This window comes from Callorhinchus milii, unplaced genomic scaffold, assembly GCF_018977255.1.
Source record: "Callorhinchus milii isolate IMCB2004 unplaced genomic scaffold, IMCB_Cmil_1.0 Scaffold5, whole genome shotgun sequence".
Classification (NCBI taxonomy): domain Eukaryota; kingdom Metazoa; phylum Chordata; class Chondrichthyes; order Chimaeriformes; family Callorhinchidae; genus Callorhinchus; species Callorhinchus milii.
The window spans coordinates 43,139,653-43,164,643 of NW_024704746.1; the positions used below are offsets into that span (position 1 = coordinate 43,139,653).

Below are 24,991 nucleotides of genomic sequence, written 5' to 3' on the forward strand. Positions count from 1 at the left end.
ACTTGCATGGTCCAGGCTGCCTCAATCCCTCTTCCCACTCACCCTCTCTTTGAATCCCTCTTGAAAACCTACCTCTTCAACCGCACCTATGGTCACCTCCCCACTTCTCTCTCACTGAGTAACCACGCACACAGCATCAAAATATTATCCTATGTAAAAGGCTCTGTATAAACGCAAGTTATTGTTGTCAATCATTTTGTGACGAAAGGCTGTAAGATTGGTATTAAGAGATCTGCCGAGATCTAATAAACTGGTGGAACTTCAGCCTAGCGTGTCAGCCTAGCTCAGTGGTAGCGCTCTCCTCGCTGAGTCAGAATGTTGTGGATTCAAGTCCCACGTCAGGATTTGGAATCACATAGTCTAAGATGACACTCCAATGCAGTGCTGTAGGTGTGTGTTGCATTGTTGGAGGTGTTGGCCTTCAGATGAGACATTAAACCAAGGCCTTGTCTGCCTGTTGAGGTGGACGTTAAAGATCCCATGGCACTATTCGAAAAGAGAAGGGAGTTTCTCTCTCCCAGTGTCCTGGCGAACAGTCCGCCAAATAACATTGATTATTGATTTCACAGCTGTTTGTGGGACATTGCTGTGCACAACTGTCTGCTGCGTTTTGCCCACAAAATACAAAGTTGCTCCACTTTACAGTATATCTTTTGAAGCGCTTTGAGACGTTAAAATGTGATAAAGCGCTATATCAAATGCAAGGATTATCAAATGCAAGAAATGGGCTGAATAGGTTCCTCCAGTCCCTAGGGTTGTGGAGGCCATTCTGCCTGGGACATCTGTTTCTGGGGTCACCTATCCCAGGGCTTCAGACCCTTTCACACTGGAAACCCTGGATCCCTGATCAGTAAATGACAGTCACTGATCAACAAGTGACAGTCACTGATCAATAAATGACAGATACAAATCACCTAACCAACACTCTGTGACTCTTTCTCTCAGTAGTCCGGTTTCTGAGTCAGGCGGGTCTGCAGTACTTCAGGGCACTGACAATCCCAGCCCAGCCTGGCTCATCGGCAGGACTTAGAAACGCAGACCAGTCACTGGGACAGTGAATCATCCCACTCAGCACTTAACCCTGCAAGTCCAAGCCATAACTGGTAGGGTGGTCTTAGCTGGATAAGCAATGGGCAGCTTGCCAGACAGTGCTATCAATGGCAAGCTGTGCAGTTTTTACCTGGTTAGATTCCAGCATTTAGCCTAAAACACCAGCCTATTACTCTTTAAGATTAAGATTAAGTAAGAAGGCTGCTTCCTTCCGTGGAGAGAGTGCACATTCCAATCCCACGCTCCCTCTCCCCTTATCTCTATGTTTATATTTTACATCTCTCTTCCCTCCTCTCTCTCTGTTTCTGTGTCTTCACTCCGATAACAAAGGGCTGCTGCACCTTCCCCCCCCCGCACCCCATCATTGGTGGCTGTGCCTTCAGCCTCTAAGCCTCAACCTCTGGAACTCCCTGCCTCAACCCCTCCGCCTTGTGGAGTCCTGTGGCTGAATGGTTAGAACATTCACCTAACAAGCGAAAGGACCTGGGTTCGATTCCTGGGCGAGGCAAAGCATTGGGCAAGTTTCCTTTCGCCACACCTTGCCTAGCAGTAAGTAGGAACCCGGTTGTAAGTCGATTAGCGGATCGCTTTTCCAGGGGTAAAAATACTAAATAATTTTTTTAAAAATGTTGTCACGTCAATTCACGACTGTTTGTGGGATACTGCTGTTCATAATTGGCTGCCACATTTCACCCAGAAAATGTACAGTCAATTCACTTTACAGTATGTTCTGTGAAGCGCTTTGAGACGTCTCGAAGCTGTGATAGGGTGCTGTATCAAATGTAAAGATTATTATTATTTATTATTATCTTTATTTTTCTTTAAATCCTACTCTTCGACCGTGTCTATTGTCACACCCCCTTCCCTCTTGCTCGGTGTCCCGACCACTCCCACTGTGCAGCACTCCGAGACACCTTCCTGCATGAAGGGTGCTGTGTCAATACAGGTTGATGTTATATTTTCTCCTCTTTCTGTGTCTCTCCTCGCTGTTTCCACATCTCCCTCTCTTCTCTCTGTCTCTTTTCATTTTCTCTATGCCTCTCTCCTCCCTCCTCCCTCTTTCCACGTCTATTCTCCCACTCCTTTCTTCTCTCCGTTTCTGCATCTCTTTTAACATGCTCCCTTTCACTCTACTCTTTTCTCTCTGTTTCTGCATCTCTTTTAACACACACTCTCTCTCCCTCTCTCTCTACCTTTCTCTCTCTCTTCTCTGTCTCCACATCCCTTTTTCCATTCTCTCTCTCCCCTCTCTCCTCTCCTCTTTCCCTCAGTTTCCACGTCTCTTTCTCCACTCTGTCTCCGACTCCGTCTCTCCTCGCAGTTGAAAATTACTTTCCCTTGCTGAGCGTCAGGATAAAAGGAGGAATGCAGTGTGTGGACGGAGGGACAGCTCCTTTCATGCGGCGAAGTAGAGTGTAACAAAGAGTGAAAGTGCCCCGAGCCATTCCAGCCCCCATTGGCTCAGACAATAAATGCTCTGATGCCCAGTGCTATCTGCATTGTTGTCACCTAAATGGGACAATGAGAGTCTGAAAGGTGTTTGAGAATGAAATAAAAATCATTTTCACAAGTGGGTGATTAGTTTCGCCAGCTGTTAACTGAACTCAGTCATTAAAGTCCCTGGATTTCTTTGACTGCATTAGTGGCTCTTTGGACATTCACTGGGCACATTCTTTAACGAAACCCTCGCAATAGAAGAGAGTGGGGAATGTGTGTGTGTGTTAGTGTGTGGAGAGGAGCGAGAAATAGCTTTTTGTATAGATTTTCTGTACATATCTCCTCATTGTTTCAGTCTGGTGCAACATTGCACACAAACAGCGATCGCAGTAACACACGCCAGGTTACTGCATTCCTCAGGAAAAAAGCGGCAGCTTGTCCTAAAGCCTTTGTAAAGGACCCTTCCTTTCATCCCAGTGTATTGGCCGACAAGCACCCAAATAAAACCTGACTCGGAGGTTAGAGCGTGAGCCAGGCTGAGCCAGGCTGAGTTTAGCAGTAAGTGTCAGACAGTGATGCGATTTGTGTGTCTGTGTGTTGCAGCTACCTGTACGCACTGGGGCAGAAAGTCTGGAAGAGATGGAAAAAGCGATACTTTGTGCTGGTTCAGGTCAGTAACTGTCAAACCACACCCTCCCATCACACTATGTTCAGGTGCTGCTTTGCTGTTGAGTGTGAGTATGTCCTCGTGTTCTGGCTCTCTATTACAGAATGGAGTTGATTTTGAGATCCTCACACTCACATATAAATCCCTTCATGCCCTGGCATTTCCCAGCTCTCTGAACCTACTCACACTCCACTCCGCTACCCGCCTCCTTTGCTTAGCTGGCTCAAGCATCCTGCACATCCCTTGGCCCTTCTGCTACTGCCATGCGTTCAGTCACTTCGCCCTGGAACTCTCTGTCACAATCCCTTCGCCATTCCCCCTTTTTCAGATCACGCCTTCCTCTTTGACCGTGCTTATGGTCAGTTCCCCTCTTTCCCCAGCTCGGCGTCAAGTTAACACCAAAATTGCATTTATATAATGGCTTTCATGTTGGGAAGAACATCCCAAGGTGCTGGACAGTCGATTGTTTGCACCTGAGCTGGGGGTTGGAATCAAGAGGGGTGGAGGGTAAGGTGGGTGGAGGTGGGAGAAAGACCGAAGGCATGGTCAAAGAGAAAGGTCTTTTAGACCAGTCTTGAAGGAGGCAAGCGAGGGGGAAAGGTGGAGGGACTACAGATGGAGTTCTAGAGGGGGGGACAGAAAGGTTGAAGGCCTGATCAACAATGGTGGGGGATATGGACTAGGCCAGTGCCCGCCGAACGGAAGTTGGTAAATGTTTTGTGGGTTGCAGAGTTAGAGAGGAGGAAGGTGAGGAGAGAGTCTTCAACTCAATCCTCTGGGGAATGGGGATCCAGTGAAGTCGGGCGGGATGGAGTTAATTGGCTCACGGATCTTAGTTCTGGAGAGGACAAGAGCCACGGAGTTCTGGATAATCTGCTCCATTAAACCCTCCGAGATGCTGCCCCTTGTGAAGAGTGCTGTGTAAATACAAGTTGTTGTTGTAGTTTTGTGGTGAGGCGGCCATGGCTAAGATGCAGTGCTGTTGTTTTGCAGGTCAGCCAGTACACGTTTGCCATGTGCAGCTACAGAGACAAAAAGTCGGAGCCTCAGGAGCTTATGCAGCTGGAAGGGTACACAGTGGATTACACAGAGACACAGCCAGGTACTCCCTACGAGAGATGCTGCTGCTGAAATCAGCTTATTCCCTGGCCCTGAGGGGTGGAGGGGGTTGAAAGGGGGGAGGGGGGAAAACAGCCGTTGTTTACACCAAACCTGTTTCCTGGCACGAGAGAGAGAGAGAGAGAGAGACGTGCCAAGCGGCAGCTTCTGTGCTGAAGGGAAGGCTGGTGTTCAGCAGATTGTCATGTTTGCTGTCTGCGCTCGATGGAACTGGGATTGACTCCTCAGTGCTTTGCGACGCTCAAAGCACGGGTCTGCGTCTCTGTCCTCTTGTTAACAAACTCCCCTGACATCCAAACTCAGAGTGCATGGAATCACAGAGACAGAGCCAATGGCACAAGCCTAATTTCCACCCATTCCACCATCTCAGTGTTGAATGTTTGCTCCGCTAGTGAAGATTAGCCCCAATCCCCTTCTCTTTCCCTATCCCCTTTGATCCTCTGCCCTCTGACCCTCTGCCTCTCCGCGTGACTCTGAGATCCTCATCAGGGGCTTTGAGCTCAGTCCAGGCTGACGCTCCAGTGCAGTGCTGGGGGAGCGCTGCATTGTCAGAGGTGCCGCCCTTCGGATAAGTCGGAAAACTGAGATCTCATCTGTGCCTGTTAAATCGGTCACTCGCTTCCCGGCAATTAGTGAGACTTTGCTCTGCACAAATTGGCTGGCGAGTTCACCCACAAAATCCACAGTTATTACACTTTACAGTAAATCCTGTGAAGCGTTTTGAAACGACCTCCTGATGTGAAAGGGGTTGCATCAGATGATTGTGTCAAGCTGACGCACTGGGAGATGGGGAGGCAGTGGAGGAGAGGATCTGACCCAGGGTCTTGTGATATGTTTGGCTTGCAGGTCTGGATGGGGGCCGAGCTTTCTTCAACGCGGTGAAAGAGGGAGACACAGTGGTGTTTGCAAGCGACGACGAGCAGGATCGGGTGCTGTGGGTCCAAGCTATGTACAGAGCGACTGGCCAGTCGTATAAGCCCATCCCACCATCCCAGGTGCAGAAGCTCAATGGGAAGGGGAGCAGTGCTCAGCACCCTGACGTCCCTATTGCTCAGTTCTGTGAGTAAACCTCAGTTGGTTGGCAAGTGTCGCTAAATTATTTATGCTTTCAGCTTGGTCATCTGAATACTTGATGAAGACGGGCTCAGTGAGTTGTCCTGTCCTAAATGGTTGATGAGCCTAGAAAAAGTTGGGTAGTGTCTCAGAGCGCTTAACAGTGATGGAGCCTGACTCCGAGGCCAGGGGTGGTGAAGGGGAGGTGACCGTACGCATGGTCGAAAACAACATTTTTCAGGCGGGACTTGATGAAGGGGAGAGAGGGTCAAGGAGGAGGGATTGAGGGGGAGTGGTCCACAATTTCGGGGCGTAGTGGCTGAAAGCGTGACCTCCAATGGTGGAGCGGAAGTGCAAGGGACAAGTAGGAGACCGGTGCCAGTTGAGCTGAAGCACTGAGTGGTGGAGGTCGAAGAGATTGTGTAGAGGGGAGTTTCCTGGTATCCTGGCCGACAATGCTACCCACCCACCACCGCCCCCAATAAAAACGATCTCTCACTCCGTGAGTGTTTGTGGGACGTTGCTGTGTGCAAATTGGTGGCCACCTACACCCATAAAATACAGTTACAAATGCACAATACACACATCCACACAGCTACAAAAATATCAAATGCAAGAGTTGTTAGGATGTCATTGAATTTATGGCCTCAGCATTGGATTATGGCAAGGTTCCCACATTCTGACCTTGCTCTGTGTAATGACAAGTCTCTGCCATTCCTCAGTTTTCAGTATAACACTGAAACTCCTGCCAGCCACGGTTTCCGTTGGCCTTTAATATCCGAGTCTGCCACAACCGATTGCCGCAGCCTTGCACGTGGCACAATTACTTTACTTCAATATTGCTTTGTCCTCCTTAATTTGCTAATGTGCAGCAGGAGCCCAGGGTAAGTCAGTGACACCATAGGGTGTTTCTGAGTGACAGCTGCCATTTCTCACTTGTGTTGCCTTGCCAATGCCAAAGTCTATGCCGCTTATTTCAAGATTCGAACACTCACCTACTAATCACTGATGCCTTGCACTACCTCTCCATCCTCCTTGTGGGGGGAGGGAGGGGGGTTAACGGGGTCTCCTTGGAGCTGAACTGGATCCAAGGTGACATGCTCGTCAATGAATGTCGGAATCGAGCCAGTCCTCTGTGGCGGTCTCGGTAATCCCATTCCTGAGCCAGGTGGGTCCGCAGTATTCCAGGGCACTGCTGATGACAGCACAGGCAGTCTGGCTCATTGGCAGGACCTGGAAGGGCAGACCAGTCACTGGAGGCAGGGAGTCATCCCACGCAGTTCCTGTTAACCCTGCAAGCCAGCCCTAACAGGTAGGGTGGTCCTGGCTGGACAAGCAGCGAGAAAGCTTGCAGGACAGCAATATCAATGGTAAGCTATGTAGTTTTAGCATGTCCCACACAGCCTCTACCCAACAATCAACCCGTCCTCACCTGGCTCAACTGCTCTGGCCCCCAGGGGGTCAACAATAATACCCCCTAATACTCCCACCCCTTTCACAACCCCCCACACCCTCGCCCACTCCCAATCTCTGATATGTCTTGCACAACGTGTCCTCAAACTCAGACCTACTGCATGTCCCTTGCTCCTTCTGACATAAGAAATGCTAGACGAAGAAAGACCAAGGTCCATCTAGTTCGCCTTTCACCTTCCTGGTGGTCGCATGCACATATGTCCCAATCTACCTATGTACTCTATCCCTAATATTATTTACTAAAAGAAAACTATCTAATTTGTGTTTAAAAGAATCAACATTTCCTGCTTCAACCATCTCCCAAGGGAGCCTGTTTTACAGGTTCACTATTCGCTCACTGAAGTAGTGTTTGCGTAGATTAGTTCTGAATTTAGTCCGCTGCAATCGCAGGCCGTGTCCTCTGCTTTTACTATTCTGGACAAGTTGAAACAACCTGTCGTGATCTATATTGTCTTGTCCCTTTAGAATCTTAAAGACAGCAATCATGTCGCCTCTCAATCTTCTTTTGTCCAGCGTGAACATGCCCAATTTACTTAGTCGCTCCTCATAGACCAGTCCCTCCACTGACCTTACATTGGTTTACACTGCACCTTTCACACCAATTATTTATGTTCTCCAGAACCCTCACAATCCCTGTGACTCATTCCCAGTCCCTGAAAAACCTTTGCCAACCTCAGCCTACATCTTTGAAAGTGTCTTTGAACTCTATCTTGCTCGGTACCCTATACCATCTCTATGAGGCACATCGGGAGGTGTTCCTACGTGAAAGACATTGTATAAATATAAATTATTGGCGTGAAAGGAACTGCATAAACATAAATTATTGGTGTGAAAGGCACTGTATAATTATTGGTGTGAAAAGCACTGTCTAAATGTAAATTATTGGTGTGAAAGGCAACGTATAAACATAAATTATTGGTGTGAAAGGCGCTGTATAATTATTTGTGTGAAAGGCACTGTCTAAATGTAAATTATTGGTGTGAAAGGCACTGTATGAATGTAAACTATTGGTGTGAAAGGCATTTTATAAATATAAATGATTTGTGTGAAAGGCACTGTATAAATGTAAATTATGGGTGTGAAAGTCGCTGTAGTAATGTGAATTATTGGCGTGAAAGGCACTGTAAAAATGCCACTTGTCGTTTCGTTGCTTGCCCGCTGTTTCTCTAAGTGACCAAGTCGACACAAACCCTGGTGTTCTCCGCACCTGAAATCGTATCAAGCATCGCTGTTTATCTTTTGCCGTGTCCTCCCATGCCCAGTGCACCTTTGAGAGGAGATCTGTCACATGGATTTGACTGTGTCTTTGACACCGCGTAGCCGAGCGGGATGGATTATTTTATCAGCCCTTCCAAATAGGTGATGGTATAGATCTTTCAGAATGTATTAAACGTGTCATCCAATCCTCCCTTATTGTCGGATGTTAGACTTGACATGGATCAATATGATCTGGGGCTAGATTTCTGAATGTGACTAAATATGTTAACATCACGGCTGCAGATCAATATTGAGTTTTATCGTGAAGTTAGCCATTGCTGGGTTTATCTATAAGCTTTTGTCTTCCTTTGCCTGAGTATTTTTTTGTTGAGTATCACGCTGGACAATGCTTAAAGAAATTCTTTTCCCCTTTCCCCTGTGCTCGTCGCCTCCCTCCCTCACTCTCCCGCTGCCTGAACACATTACCGAGAACACATTTTAGGTAATGAACATAAATTGACCTAGTTCAGAATTAATGGAAACGAGGGGTTTGCAAAAAAAAAGTCAATTGAGAGGTGATCGCAAAATTGACTTACGCTACGATACACCCAATAATAAATGGGTTTCTTAGAAAGAGCCACCGCCTTTTACAGAAAAGCCTTTCTCCTGTCTGAGGTCCTTGATAGAAAAGAGCACATTTGCAAAATGGACACAAATGGTTTGATGCCAATCAATGTGATTACTGGGGCTTGCTTTCTTGTCAACCCGCAGGGGCTAAAGACTTCTGCAATCCTCTCTCTAGACTCGGCAAAGAGAGAAGACAGCGCGCGTGAGCAGGAGGCCAGCATCCGCAGGGCCTAAAGACTTCCGCAAATCATAATCCTTACATTTGATACAGTGCCTTTCACATCAGGAGGAGATCTTAATGTGCTTCACGGGATATACTGTAAATGGGGAATGGGATTGGAGTAGAGAACTCCAGTGGGTGAGTGAGCATCAGCACAGCCATGGTGGGGAGAGAGTAGGGAATGGGATTAGAGTAGAGAGCTCCAGTGGGAGAGCAAGCACCATCCTGGACACTGAGTTGAGCTGTGAGTGACTGATTCCTCGCTGCTTGTGTGTCTGGCAGATGCTGACCGAACACAGAAACACGGGATGGATGAGTTCCTGGCGGCTGACCCCAGCCGCTTTGATCACGCCGCCCTGTTTGAAATGCTTCAGAGACGAACCTTGGAGCACCGGCTGAACGACTCCTACTCCTGCCTGGTGGGTGATCAGAGACTGGGGGTGGGGGGAATGGAATGGGTACTGGGAGGACCAAATGCTCATCCAGAAAACCATTACAGAGGGCAATGTTGTGATACTTCTGTCTCAGCCTGGCTAAGTTAGTAACACTCTCCTCTGAGCCAGAAGGTTATGGTTTCCAATGCTGGGGGAGTGCTGCATTGTCAGAGGTGCCAGCCTTCTGATCCGGACAGATTGCAGTTAAACCAAGGTCCCATCTGTGCCTGTTCAGGTGGATGTTAATCATTCTGTGGCGCTGTTGGCAAAGAGAAGGGAGTTTCTCTCTCCTGGTGTCCTGGCTGACAATCCCCCAGATAAAATTGGTTACTCACTTCATGGTTGTGCTGTGTGCAAGTTGTTAAGTACTGTGGGATGTTTACAGCAAAGAGAATATTCTCCACACTAATCGGCACCAACCTCAGTGTGGATAAGCAGACAATGCAGATAAATTGGACATAATGCAAATTATACACTAACTGTAGTGCAAGCTAAAAATCAAGGGGCTTATATGGTCACTGTCATACCTCACTGCCAGCCCATCTTTCTCTGTGCCATTCTCAGTCTCTCTGTCCCTTTGTCTGTCGTCTGTCTGTCTGTCTGTTTGTCTGTCTGTCTCTGTCATCCTCTTTCTCTTTGTCTGTCTCTTTTTGCCACACTCTCTCTCTGTACCCCTCTCTCTCTCTTCCTCCCTTGCTCTTACTCTCTTTTCTCTTTCTGCTCCTCTTGCCCTCTTTCACTCTCTGCCAATCTCTCACTACATTTCTTTTCTAATGCTCTCTTTCTATTTCTCTGCCACTCTCTCCCACTCTTACATTTCTCTCTGCTTTCGCTTTATCAATTGTTCCTCTCTCTTTTTATCCCTCTCTGTTGTTCTCCCTCTCTCTCCTCTCTCCCATTCTCTATGTCTTTCTCTCTCATGTCTCTCAGTCACTCAGGTCCTTTTTGTGCTTGTTCAGGTGGATGTTAAAAATCCCGCGGCGCTATTCGGAAACAGAAGGGAGTTTATCTCTCCTGGTATCCTGACTGACAAAACCCTTGATAAAATTGGCCATTCAATTCCTGTGAGGAGGGAGGGGTTTTCTCGGCCGGTGGAAAGACATAGAGTAAGATGTCCGCACGTGGATGGTCCAGGTAGCTGCGGTGCTCGGGGGGTGGGGGGAAGCATTTCCCTTCGGATTTTCCCACTCGGAAAGTGGCCGGACTGAGAGGTGGGAGCAGATGGAGAATGGGCTGGGAGTCCCAGCAGCCAGCCATGTGCATTGTGTGGCCGCTTAGCTTCCATGTACAGGAGTGCCCCAGGCAGGCAGATGGTGATGAGTGAGTTAGCAGCTAGCAATTGTCACGTTTCATAAATTGCTTATCTTTCCATCAATGGAACCCCAAGGGAGGAAATCTTTTCTGTCTCTTCACCCATCCCCGCCACTACCACTGTTGAGATTCACAGCCGTGCTGTCTCTCAAAACAAGCTCCGTTTCTAAGCCGGAGGGAAGGGGAGTGCTGGGTGCAGAGGCTGAGTTTACCTCTCGCTCCTCACTTTCCCAGTCACTGAACAGAGGCCTAGAGGTCAGAAGGAAGCTGGAGATTTGCACATGTGTCCCTCCCCTTGTGCCATGTGTGTGCCTCACGTGCACATCGGTCATGCTCACATGATCCTCAACATGTGCCTCATATGTGCCTTACACCCCCGCTGATGAGCCAGGCTGGGCTCTCATCATCAGTGCCCTAGAGTACTCTGCGGACCCACCTGGCTCAGGAACCGGACTACAGATTCCCCCACGGGGGATAGTGATAAGTTGGAGAGAGCTGAACAGTGCGATTAATAAAAAAGGACACGGGCATCAGAGATACGATGGGTTGATTGAGCTTGCATGCCTGGTAAACATTTGAGAAGCGGGGATCAGGACTCTGCTGAATGGCAACCAATTTCCATTGCGTTTTCATGGCAGATTCAATAGGCGGAGAGATTCAAAGAGCCTTTTAAATGGGCCATCACTCGCCTTTGTCTCGCCCACAACAATAAGCTGCACTTACACACAAAGCGCTCTATCTCAGCCTTTACTTCAATCTCTCTCCCAGTAAAGCCAATAATTTAAAGGTCCCCTTTACCTGGTGTAAAAACGAGGGCAAGAGTTTACATGAGATTGAGCATTTCCACACAAATTTTACAGGATTTCACAGGCACTTCATAGGATTTACTGTGTTTCAGAGGTGAATGCACCAGCGAATTTGCACACAGCAACGTCCCACAAACAGCCATGAAGAGAGTGACTGATTTTATCTAGGGGATTGTCGGCCCGGATACCGGGAGAGAGAAACTCCCTTGTCTTTTCCAATAGAGCCGCGGGCTCTTTAACATCCACCAGAACAGGCGGTTGAATGTCTCATCCAAAGATGGCGCCTTTGACAATGCAGCACTGCACTAGTGTATCAGCCTGGACTGAGCTCAAAGTCCCCAACGTAGGGGCTTGAACCCACAACCTTCTGACTAGGGTGCGAGAGACTGAGCCAGTATAAATGACTGACACCATTAATAATGGGACAGAGAGGGCAGGGGATCCTCAGAGTTAGCCGAGCGGAGAGAGCGAATGGAGGTGGGGTAGGAGGAGATAAGAGAGATGGTGGGGGAGGGAGGTGCTAGGGGATGGAGGGATTTTAGTTGAGAATGAGGAGTGTGAAATGCATCTGTTGGGAGCCAGTGGAGCACAACAAAAACTGAGACGATGGGCGTGTGGAGGTTAGAGTTTGCAGAGGCAAGGAGTGTGGGTGCGGAGAATTAAAGACAGGCTAATTAAGATGGCTTGTCTTGGGTATAATGGTATAGCAAGGACACGGTAAGCAAGCGATGCAGTGTGTGCACAATGCTGAGGACGGCTTGCCATCTTGGATATTGAATTTTTGACCCAGCGCAGCTCTTATTGAAGAAGCAGACAATCAACTTTCGGCAGACAATGAATGGAGCAACAGAATACCTTCGCTCCTCGCTCACCAAGGGCAGCCAACTAGCAGCCCGATTCCTACAATCGTTTCTGTGCAAAAAACTGAATTGCAAACCTTTTAGATTTTAAGTTTAAGGGTAGGCGATTGAGCAAGCGAGGTGTTAATTGACTGAGAAACTAGAAAGGAGGTTGTTCAAAGCACTCTGCGCGCCCCACTTCCACCTGTTTTTCTACCCCACCCGCTTTTCACATTAAGAGTGGGTGGTGTGGAGTTTGTGGGTGAAACATGGCAGCCGATTTACACACAACGACACCTCTGACAAGGCAGCTCTCCCCCAGCACCGCATTGCAGTGTTAGCCTACACTGTGAGCTCAAAGCCCCTGACGTGGGAAATGAACTCAGAGGTGAGAGGGCGAGGGACTGAGAGGTGATGTGTTTAATGCTCTCTGCTTGCTCCTAGGGTTGGTTTAGCCCCGGACAGGTGTTCGTTCTGGATGAGTATTGCTCCCGCTATGGCGTGCGAGGCTGCCATCGCCATCTCTGCTACCTCAAGGAGCTGATCGACCGTGCGGAACGTGGCACAATGATTGACCCAACCCTGCTGCACTATAGCTTCGCGTTCTGCGCCTCGCACGTGCATGGCAACAGGTATCAACACGCACTGACCAGTCCAGAAACTCCGCACTGAGAAAGATCAAAAACTAGGAATAATGCATGCATTTAATACAACAGCAATGAGTATCTATGTACAATAACAAATTGCATTTATATTGGGGCCATTCACGTTGGGAGGACGTCCCAAGGCACTGGACAGTCAAGGATTTGGACTCGAGCAACGGGTTGGGATCAGAGAGGGATGGAGGGCAATGGGGTTGTGGTGTGGATGAGATGATGACCGAAGGCAGGGCCGAAAAGTAAGGTCTTGAAAAGGATGGGGGGGTGAGGTGGGGGGGGGGTTGCATTGTAGAGATGCGGTATTCCGGATGAGATGTTAAACTGAGGTCCCGTCTACCTGTTCAGGTGGATGTTAAAGATCCCATGATGCAGTTTGAAAAGAGAAGGGAATTTTTCTCCCCTGGTGTCCCTGGACAACAATCCCCCAAATAAAATTGGTGACTCACTCCATGACTGTGGTACATTGCTATGCGCAATTAGTCTGCCACATTTACCTTCAAATGCACGGTCACACCATTTCACAGCAAAACAGTTTGAGAAGTCCTTCCGATGTGATAAAGCACTATATCAAATGCAAGGATTATTATTTATTTCATATATGTAAAAAAAGCTTTGCCCTACAAATTGGATCTGCTTAATTTTGTGAAGAAAATGGGGCCGGCCATTTCGTGTGGAGGATTATTCTCCTTAAAAGGCTCATGTTCTCACAGTTTCCATTGCAACAAGCTGGGTCTGATTATAGGACATGACAGCGAGTCTCTGAGCTGAAGGCAAACAGCATGGAAGGGGTGACAGGCTCTGCCAGGCTGATGGAGACGTGTTCAGGCACAGGTTGTCAGCGTTGACATCTGTCTGCCTCTTACCTTTCTCACCTGTCACCTCATGTTGGCCTCCATGTTCTCTCATCAGCTGTGCCTCAGCACTGGTCACGCCACACATCGTGTCTCTCTGTGACAGAGCTCAACAGTGACTGTCATTCCCTTTGACAAGCCTTGTGCACACTATACCTGTGTTTCCTGTCAATGAGGTGACGGGAGCTGACACTCTGCCCAGTGAGGGAGCAGCAGACCATGTTTGCTCACTCGTGCTCGCTTGTTTAAAATTGTTTTGACGTAACGCTTATCTCGAACCCTCCCGCTCCCATACAATCACTCACTTTGTGGCTTCGCCCATGTCAATCATTGTTCACCGGCCAAGGTCTGCAGCTCTCGCCCTGCTCTTATTAAACCATCTAGGCCCAGCTACCACACACAGGCTTGTGTTTGTATCACTGTCACCGGTTAACCCGTTCTGACCTTCCAATGCCAACGATCTCACTTTCTTCCAGTCGCTTCCCACCACCACCCATTTGTGGCTGTCCCTTCAGTTTCTACCCCCTAACCTCTGTCACTCCCTTCCTCTACCCCTCCTTCCCACCTCCCCCTTTCTGCCTTTAAATCTTGTCTCAAATCCCAGCTCTTGAAACACGCCTATGACCACCAAGTTGTTGTGTTGTTTCCCGTGTTCTATCTGGATAATCACCAAAGACTTTGAGGTCACAAATGCTGATGCTTCAGTCCAATGTTGGGGGAGCGCTGCATTGTCAGAGGCCATATCATTTGGATCAGGCATTAAACCGAGGTCCCATCTGTGCCTGTTCAGGTGGACGTTAAAGATCCTGTGGCGCTATTGGAAAAGAGAAGAGAGTTTCTCTCTCCCGGTGTCCTGTTCGCCATTCCCCCATAAAAAATCGCTCACTCACTTCATGGCTGTTTGTGGGACATTGCTATGTGGAAATTGGCTGCTACATTCGCCTAAAAAATACATGGTCGCTATACTTTACAGTAAATCCTATGAAGAGCTTTAAGATGTTCTCCTGATGTTGTTAAAATCTTGGAGGAAGTAGAGCCCCAAGGAATCCGGCTTACCACTCCCCACTCCCCCACCCACCCCCAACAGAGATCCAGAGAGTTGTGCCAGTTTTCAATGAGATTGAGTGGTTGAGTTATTAAGTTCCTGACTACTTTCCTATAAGGAGGAGGCCGGCAAGAGACATGGGGTACTTTAACAGTCACTTTCTGTCCTTTTCACAGGCCTGATGGAATTGGAACGGTCACGGTGGAAGAGAAGGAAAAGTTTGATGACATTAAAGACCGTCTTCTGCTTTTGCTCGAAAACCAGATCAGTCACTTCAGGTACCTCTGCTGTGTCCACCCTGTGTTTTGACTGTAGCCCACCTCTGGACTTGGCACCTGTGCCTATCTGATTCAAATCGCTCATTCACTTCACAGCCACTTGTGGGGACACACAAACGGGCTGTTGCGATCAGCAAGAAAACACGCAGTCACTGCGCTTTACAGTAAATTCGTGAAGCATTTTGAGATGTCCTCCCAATGTGAAAGGCGCTGTGATCAGATGCACAAACGTGAGTCTCTTCACTCTCGCCTCTGAGTCAGAAGGTGATAAGTTCAAGCTCCACATCGGGACTTAGAATTACATAGACTAAGCTGACACTCCAATGCAGCCCTGGGGGTGTGATGCATTGTTGGATGTGCCATTCTTCAAATGAGAGATGAAAACTGAGGTCCCATCTGCCTCTTTAGGTGGATGTTAAAGATCCCATGGCACTATTCCAAAAGTGAAGGGAGTTTCTATATCCTGGAGCCCTAGCCAACAATTCCCCCAAATAAAATAGGTTACTCACTTCATGGCTGTTTGTGGGACATTGCTGGGCGCAACTGGCTTCTGCGTTTCATCCATGAAACACACAAAATTTACACTGTATCTTGTGAAGCACTTTGAGATGTCTCAAATGATATGATAAGGCATTATATCAAACACAAAATTTATAGTGTATCCTGTGAAACGTTTTGAGATGCCTCAATGATGTGATAAAGCGCCATATGAAATGTAAGGAATATTTTTATTGCTATCATCACCTTGAACTTTGAGATCAAATGGTCTCACTGGGAAGATTGTCAAGCATAATGTATGTCTGAGCGTTTCAAAATTGGATTAATCTTGCACTGCAAAAGCTCTCTGCAAGACAGACACAAAGGAATACTGGACAATGGTCCATAGCAACCGTTGACTGCACTTTACATTGTGCACATACAGAAAAGACTGAAGTGCCCTGATGTGACCATTATGGGAGGCATCAGCAAGGAAACACATAATGTAAGGATATGACTATGATGGGAGCCTCACTGCGAGCGATGGTGTGCGTGTGTGCTGGCCAGTGCTAGGGGAGAACAGCGTGGGCTCCACACCTGTCACAAGCTTCTCTAACTCCTTCCTAACTTGTTGCCCAGGTACTGCTTTCCCTTTGGACGACCAGAAGGGGCATTGAAAGCCACCCTTTCACTGCTGGAAAGGGTACGTCTGATAAAATGGCCTCTTTGTTCCTTATTTGTCTCAGAGGGATTGAGGGAGAGTTTCAAAGTTTTGGGGCAAACTGGCTGAAAGCAGGGTCACTGATGGTGCAGCAGCAGGGGAGAGCGACAAGTAAGAGGCCCAAGCCAGCTGAGCAGAGTGGACAGGTGGTGGAATAAGGGGGTCAGAGAGGTAGGGAGGTGCCAGGGTGTGAAGGGATTTGTAGATGAATGTCAACAACAACTTGCATTTGCACAATTCCCTACACGTATCTGTATCTCAGAACATTGTACAGAGGTGCGAACGAGCGCCAAGTGAGGGAGAGGAGAGAGGGGTCATAGGCGTGGTCAGAGGTAGATTTTCAGGTGGGATAAAGAAAGAGCAAGTAGAGTAGAGGGCTTCATACAACGATTTCCAGAGATTTAGGGGTAGAGTGGCGCTGAAGGCACAGCCACCAATGGTGGCATGGAGAGGTCAGGGGACATGCAGCAAGTCTGTGTTCAAGGGACATAGAGAGGGCAGGTAGAGGTGTGTGATTGGAAGGTGTGAGGTTATGAAGGGATTTATCATTCAGGGTGAGATCCTGGAAGTTGATCCCTTGGGAGTCAGGGAGCCAGTGGAGCCAGTGAGGACTGGAGTCCTGTAGCTCAGTGGTTAGAGCAATCGCTTTGCAAGCGAGAGACCTGAGTTCAATTCCAGGCAGGTCAGGGCGAAACCTTGGGCAAGTTTCCTTACTCCACACACCTAATAATAATCCCTCCAAAACACCAAAAACAATAATAAAATTGGTCATTTTCAATCTACGACTGTCTGTGGGACATTGCTGTGCGCAATTGGCTGCCGCGTTCGCCCACAAATATACAGTCAATTCACTTTACAGTGTGTTCTGTGAAGCGCTTTGGGACGTCCTCCCGACGTGAAAAGCGCTATATTAAATGCAAGGATTATTATTATTATTATTATGGAGGTGCAGAGTTTGGTGTGGTTGGGAGGAGGATGTGGACTGTGAAGTTTTGGATTAGCCGAACCTTGTAACCGGAGAAACCAGCGAAGGGTGGGTGTGGTTGAGGGAGGTGTAAGAGGTAAGGTTAGAGGTGACTGACTTTTGTTTTGGGGGCAGGTTCTCATGAAGGATATCTCCACACCTGTGCCCCCTGAGGATGTGAAGAACATGGTGAGGAAGTGCCTGGAGAAAGCTGCTTTCATCAATTACTCTCACCTCTCCGACTATGCCAAGATCGAAGGTCAGTACAAGTTATGTGGGTTTAGCTGGTTAGACTCCAGCAGTTATCCCAATGCACACTCTGGGGTCCCCAAACCTTGGTTCTCGCCAACCTGCGCCTAACACATTTTCAGGGACTGTGTAAACAGGGTGCCTCCCTCCAGGGAGAGAGTGCACATTCCTTTCCAGATACAGGAAAATCCCTGTGTGTAGGAATCATACATATGTGCGACTCACTGTCATTTGGAGACTCTAAAACACCATGATGAATTTCTGTGTGTGTTGGACACCTGGCTGATCATGTGATGTGTTTCCACCTGTGTTAGATACCCGACTGATCACGGTGATGCGTTTCCACATGTGTTAGACATCTGGCTGATCACAGTGATAGTTTTCTGCATGGTGTCAGATACGCAGCTGATCCTGGTGATGGATTTCTGTGTGTATCAGACACTTGCTCACTCTGTTTTTTATGCTAGTTAAGAAAAAGAATGTGGTCGGTCAATGCCTGATGCTCGCTTCTCAACGAATCAGCGTTGCTCAAGAACAATAAATCCTTTGAGTTGTCCTCCCAAAGTGCATTGTAAAAGCCTCCCTCACTCACCTCAGTAACAATCAGCACTGCTCCCACTGGGCTGTAACGCGCTTGGGTGCTCCCGTGGGAAAAAAGCAGTTTTAAAGCAGAGCAACTCAGATCGTTGCCAGCGTGTCTGATGCTGTATCACTCTCATCTCTGAGTCAGACAGTTGTGGTTTGAAGTCCCATGTCAGGGACTTTGAGCTCATGGACTTGGCTGACACTCCAGTGCAGTGCTGGGGGGAATGCCGCATTGACAGAGATGCCATCCTTAGGACGTTAAACCGAGGTCCTGTCTCTGCCTGTTCAGGTGGATGTTAAAGATCCCGCAGTGTTATCAGAAACGAGAAGGGAGTTTCTCTCTTCCCGGTGTCCTGACCAACAATCCCCTAGATAAAATCACTCACTTCATGACTGTTTGTGGGGCATTGCTGGGTCATGTTAGCTTATAAACACACAGTCACTACACTTGATAGTGATTCCCTGTGTAGTGCTTTGAGATGTTTCAGAATTGACGGTAGTGCTAGGAAATGCAACGAGAATGCTAGTGTAACTCCATTTCTGGAGGATAAACATTAGTAGCGGTTTCTCATACCTGGTGCTCCCAAGACCTTGACCTTCAGTCACTCTGCTGTGTGTTTGTTACCAGGAAGGGGTACTCATTCAGAGACTATAAAGAGCTGCTCAGGCCAGTGATGGCGATCTTACACTCAGAATGTGGTCATGTAAAGGTGCACACGTCTCCGGGTAAATATGTATATGTCCCCAGGTAAATGGGTACACATTCACATTATAATCCACCAGATAAAATTGGTTGCTCACTTCATGGCTGTTAGTGAGTACGTTGTTGTATGTAAATTGGCTCCTGGGTTTGCATACCAAATACACAGAAATTGCATTTCAGTGAATTCCTGTGAAGTGCATTAAGATATCTGAGAGGCATGATAAGGCGCTGTGTCAGTGATACGTGACACAGGCTGCTGGGTCTGGGATCCAGATGTGACGAGGTCTGGAGCTAATGGGGGCTCAATACAATATGGCAAAGAGCGTTTTCCTCCTGAGCTGCTGTGCCTACGTTTCAGGACTTTGCCTTTCCATTCATCTCTTCACTAACTATGTGTGTGTGTATGTATGTGCTTGCGTATCTGTGTGCCTGAATGTGTGTATGACTGGGTGTGTGTGTGTCTGCGTGTGTGTGCCTGGTGTGTGAATCTATGTGTGTCCGTATGTGTGCCTGTGTATGTCTGTTTGTGTGTGCCTATGTGTGTGTGCCTGTTTGTGTGTATGCCTGTGTGTGTTTGTGGTGTCTGTTTGTGTGTGTGTGTGGTGTCTGTGTGTGTGAATATGTATGCTTGTATGTATATATATGTGTGTATACGTCTGAGTGAACATATGTGTCCGTGTATGACTGTGTGAATACGTGTATGATTGTGAGAAAGTGTATGAGCGTGTGCCTGACCACTTTGCTCTAACCCTGCACACAGCGCTGCAGTCCCCCAGGCCCAGACCAGCTCCCGGGCCAATCGTTCCGAGCAAATGGCAGACTGGCGGTGCACCCGAACAGAAGCTGAGCGGCACAGCCACAGCCAACCCAAGTACCGTACTCGTGCTTGTTGCTGTGTGACGCTAGCTCGCCCACGCTAAGGGTCTGCTTCTTGTTTGTTGGTTTGTCAGTTTGCTTGTTTGTTTGACTTGCACATCTATCGCTGCACGCTCACAGCCTCTGTGATTTGCATGTGATCGCAACCAGCTCACAGAGGCTCGTGATCTTACCGCACTCTCACAGCTCATGGCAGAGAGCACAATTCTGATCTCCATCCCACATCTGTGGCAGGTGACACAAATCTCCGGCATTCGGATGAGACAAGGCTTTGTCTGCCTGTTCAGGTGGACGTTAAAGATATCGCGGCACTATTCGAAAAGAGAAGAGAGTTTCTCTCTCCAGGTGTCTTGGCCAACAATCCCCAAATACAAATCGGTCACTCACTCCATGGACTGTTTGTGAGACATTGCTGTATGGAAGTGACTGCCACATTTTTCTCCCAAAATACACAGTCAGTCCACTTTACAATATGTTATGTAAACCGCTTAGAGACATCTCAATGACTTGATAAGGCACTATATCAAATGTAAGGATTATTATTATTATTGTTACCACCTTTCAGATTCATTCTAACAACTTCTGTACTCTTTCTAACCCCCATACCCCCACCCGCACATTGCAGATCATCTCAGTCACCAGCACTCTCGCCTCTGAGTCAGGGGGTTTTGGATTCAAGCCCCATTTGGGGGAATTTGAGCTCACATCCCAGTCTGATGCTCCAACACAGTTCTGTGGGGGAATGCTGCATTGTCAGAGATGTCATCCTTCGGATAACACGTAAATCAAGCTCCCCGTCAGTGCCTATTCAGGTGGACATTCATCTACAAAATACACAGTCGCTCCACTTCACATTGAATTCTTTGAAGCACTTTGAGACGTCCTCTTGGTGTGAAAGAAGCTGGATTATTATTGCTGTGTTAAAGACCCCAGGGGACTGTTCAAAAAGAGAAGCGAATTTCTCTTTGCAGGTGTCCTAGCGACAATCCCCTGAATAAAATCACTCACTCACTTCATGGTTGTTTGTGGGACATTGCTGTGTGTAAATTGCCCACAAAATACACAATCACTACACTTTACAGTGAAATCCATGTTTGTTGATGTTATTATTCTACTTTCCTGCTCAGCGCGCCAAGCTCAGGAGCCCTGGAGCATTGGATCTGATTTCTGGAAAATGGGAATATCCATCCCCAAAACTCTCTCCCAATAATCTTTCCTGAAAACAAGTCTGAAATGCACCCCCCCCCCCCCCCTCACTACTCCTCCCCCCATAAAAACTTCACAGGAATTTCTTCAAGTTAGGCCAGAGCACGAAACTCTCAGTCTGGACTGCAAATTCGGGCACGGGTTAACACAGACACCGGGTTGACCAAACAAAGAAAGTCAGACCTTTTCCCCAGTTTATGTCAGCGTAGCTTCCTCGCACACCAATTCAATGGTGTCCCCGATGTCTGGTTTGATGTGTGTCCGTGTGGCTTTGTGTCTTTTTGCATGCGGCCTGTGTTGCCATCGCCTGAAGCACACTGATGCACTGACGCTCCCTTTGTTTGGCCACCACCAGAGACGTTAAGCCAGGGGACGCCTGCCAAGAAACTGGAGGACACGATGCGCCTGGCGGAGCTTTGCATCGAGGCTTTTCAGCAGAATGAAGAGCACCACTCAGAGGTTAGGCTCTTCTCCGTTACTCTAACCACTGCAGCTTGTGGCTCGCTCCAATTTCCTGCAAGCAAAAGCCCCCCCCACTCCTTTGAGCTCACAGTTTAGGCTGATGCTCCAATGCAGTGCTGGGGGAAACCTGAATTGTCAGAGGTGCTGTCCTTTGTATGAAGCATTAAACTGAGGTTCCTTCTGTGCCTGTTCAGGTGGACATTAAAAATCCCACAGCGCAGTTGAATTAGCTGAGGTTTATCTACAGGAAGAGGTTACACTGGGCAGGAATTCCTGGAAACAGCCACTATACTGTGCAGGAATTACTGAGAATAGCCACTACACTGGGCAGGAATTACTGAGAACAGCCACTCCATTGGGCAGGAATTACTGGGAACAGTCACTACACTGGGCAGGAATTACTGGGTACATGGAAACACTGCGCTAGAATTACTAAAGACATCCTTGCCGCTGTGAAACCACTTGTTTGTTCTCTGTCTCAAGCATTCACTGTGCAGACAGACCACTCGCTCACTTTTGTTAACTTGGCTTTAAATCTTGGTTTCTTTTCGCCCTACTGACACTTCCACTCACACGGATTGGTGAAGGGAAGAGAGGTACGTGACCCGTTAGTATGAATCAGTGATTGATTGATTGATTGATTGATTGATTGATTGATTGATTGATTGATTGATTGATTGAGTGAGTGAGTGAGTGAGTGAGTGAGTGAGTGAGTGAGTGAGTGAGTGAGTGAGTGAGTGAGTGAGTGAGTGAGTGAGTGATGATTAGACATTTGCTGTGGTAAGTGTGGCTTGCATGCCATTTATTGACATTGAGGACAGCAGATGAGCTGTGGGTAACGAAAAACCTCTTGTTTTCTGTCCTGAAATTGCCTTTCACAACTCAGATAGAAAGACACTCACACACACTTTATAGTAAATCTTGAAATTCTCTTTGTAAACCCTCAACTACAAGGGTTATTCGTATTATTATTAATATTATAAATTTAGAACATGTTTATAATATGGCTTTTTTTTTACATGTTTTTCACCTTAATACTAATTGATTTGTTATATAAGTCTTTATATGTTTCAGCATGTTTTACCACGACTGTATTACATTTTAAAATGCCTTTGAGGCTTTTATGAGCTGCGTGTTTTAATGTCTTAATCGATATGTCCATGTTTTAATAAGAGAGTGATGCTTTTCGTGTTTTGACATGTCTGATGTATGTCATGTTTGAAATTGTGCTTTAACGTGTTTATTTCCAGGTCTCAGTAGGTGTAGTGCATTGTTCTGGAAAACATGCAGTCACTACACATCACAGCAAAACCCTGTGAAGTGCTTTTAGGTGTCTGGATGACTTAGGACGTGAAAGGCGCTATACAGTAAAACATGTATAAGTCCTATCTTTATAAATCATATAATCGTCTATGTCATACAGTCACCCAAGTCGCATTCAGTTCCCTTATCAAAACCACTCAGATTTCTTTGCACTACTTGTATTAATCATCTTCTAACTCGTAACACCGCTTCCCTATCCTCCATTATGCCCGCATTGATGGCTGCATTCAATCGCAGTAAATGACGTTTTTACCCGTCAATGTATGCGAAGGAGAATTTAATTTTACATGATTCAATGCAATTCCAATGCTTGCCGGGGCACAGGCAGCGTCAAATCAAGATGAATTGATTCGCAGGAAATGTAGTCGACCCGTTACTGCAGGTGCATTTACTGGCTGCATTAAAGTACGCATGCACAGTGTAAATTATTGATTGAATCGGATTTTATACAACTGATACAGTTTGCCTGCAACTCGGACTTCACGTAACAGCAAAACAAAATTATATTTGTAAAGCGCCTTTCATGTCAGGAGGACGTCCCAAAAGTAAGCCATAATTAAAATCCCGACTGACATGACTCATGTGAGTTTTACTGTATAAATACAATTTGCGCCCTTCATAAGTCTCGGAAGGCTTAACAGTGGCATAGATTGAGACTAAATGTATATTTTGCCCACAAAATGTACAGTAATTTCACTTGACAGTATATTCTGTGAAGCACTTTAAGATGTCTCGAAGACATGATAAGGCGCTATATCAAATGCAAGGATTATTATTATTATTAGATGTACTACAATGTTTTAATACATTTTAGAATGAATCGCCCATCAAAGTGCATTGGCTGTCTGTTGTCTCCTAGGCCTTTTCCTGGTGGCCAGATCTTATGACTGAACACGCCGAGATCTTCTGGTCTCTCTTCTCTGTGGACATGGACAGCACTCTACAAGGACAACCTCTGGACTCTTGGCAGAGCTTCCCTCTCTTTCAGATTCTCAACAATTACTTCAGGAACGAATGTGAGTGCTGCTCTCCCACGCACCCTCAAACACAAGGGTTATTCATATTATTAATATTATAAATTTAGAACAGTTCCCAGAAGAAAGTAGTTGAGGTCAATTTGCTTTGAAAAAAAAGTAATTTCTATAAATGATATTGTGTTCGTCTTGTGTAATTACTATTTAGATTCATTCTCTGGTTGGTGAGTCCGGAGAACATCAATTCCACATCATCACCAAAAAATAGACACACAGGGAGAGCTTAGAAGATATTATTCTACACACGTGGAGGGTTATTAGGACATGAAACTCTTGATTCGGAACTGATAATTGCATTTAAAAAGGAAATCAGCAAAATATCTACAAGGGAAAAAAACACGGGAGAGAAGTGAGACAGATACAGACATGATGGAGCAGCAAATTCTATTCTCAATAATTATTCGCATTAATAATGATAATCTTTGCATTTGATGGCACTCCTTTCAGGTCAGGAAGTCATGCTTCATAGATTTACTGTAATGTGTAGTGACTGGGTATTTGCTGGCTGCGCTAAACTCCTTACCCCATCACACCAGTCCTTATTCCACTCGCCTCTGTTTACCTCGCAGTAAGTAGAGACCCGGTGATTAGTCAATTGCCGATTACCTTCCGGGCGTAATAATGCTTCCAACAAAAAATTAAATGATAAAAAATTGGTCACTCAATCCATGGAGGACATTACTGTGAGTAATCGCCTGCCACATTTCACCCACAAAATATACAGTCAATCCACTTTACACAATATATCTCTGAAGCGTTTTGAGACATCTCAATGATGTGATAAGGCGTTATATCAAATGCAAGGATTATTACTAAAACCTACCTCCTCTGAGGACCTTCCTCTTCGACCGTGCTTACGGTCACCTCCCCATGGCTCTGTGTCAGGCTCCACCACTCTTAAGTGCTCCGAGACGCTACCCTACGTGAAGTGCCTATGTTAATACAGGCTGTTGTTGATTTTATTATTTATCTATTGGGTGTTGACATTGTGAAATTGGGAGTGAGGTAAAAATAATATAATAATAATCCTGGCCTTTGATACAGAGCTTTACCAGAATATTGAGATGTCTCAAAGTGCTTAGAAGCATAGAAACATTGGCCATTCAGCCCCTCAAGCCTGTTCCACTATTCTATAAGATCACTGCTGATCTGTACCCGTCATTGCCCCATATCCCTTAATAGCCTGACCTAACAAATAGCTATCTAACTTTACAGGATTTCCTGTAAAGTGTAGTGACTGTGTATCTTGTAGGCAAACACAGCAGACAATTTGTACACAGCATGGTCCCACAAACAACCATGAAGTGAGTGACTGATTTTATTTG

At 46.8% G+C, this 24,991-nt stretch overlaps 1 protein-coding gene across 3 annotated transcripts in view; it reads left to right on the top strand.

Moving 5' to 3' along the window:
• The window catches only part of LOC103179424 (calcium-dependent secretion activator 2), a 104,304-nt gene that overhangs the window by 49,019 nt on the left and 30,294 nt on the right, over window positions 1-24,991 (top strand). For 2 of the 3 annotated variants that reach the window (XM_007894716.2, XM_042335347.1), the window contains exons 9-19: window positions 3,091-3,157; window positions 4,148-4,256; window positions 5,120-5,332; window positions 9,126-9,262; window positions 12,678-12,865; window positions 14,965-15,066; window positions 16,183-16,246; window positions 17,364-17,487; window positions 21,203-21,306; window positions 21,897-21,905; window positions 23,492-23,648. In XM_007894716.2, coding sequence (XP_007892907.2) covers window positions 3,091-3,157; window positions 4,148-4,256; window positions 5,120-5,332; window positions 9,126-9,262; window positions 12,678-12,865; window positions 14,965-15,066; window positions 16,183-16,246; window positions 17,364-17,487; window positions 21,203-21,306; window positions 21,897-21,905; window positions 23,492-23,648 — 1,274 coding nt within the window. The remainder of the gene's footprint in view (window positions 1-3,090; window positions 3,158-4,147; window positions 4,257-5,119; window positions 5,333-9,125; window positions 9,263-12,677; window positions 12,866-14,964; window positions 15,067-16,182; window positions 16,247-17,363; window positions 17,488-21,202; window positions 21,307-21,896; window positions 21,906-23,491; window positions 23,649-24,991) is intronic. The other variant, XM_042335348.1, reaches the window with a different exon arrangement.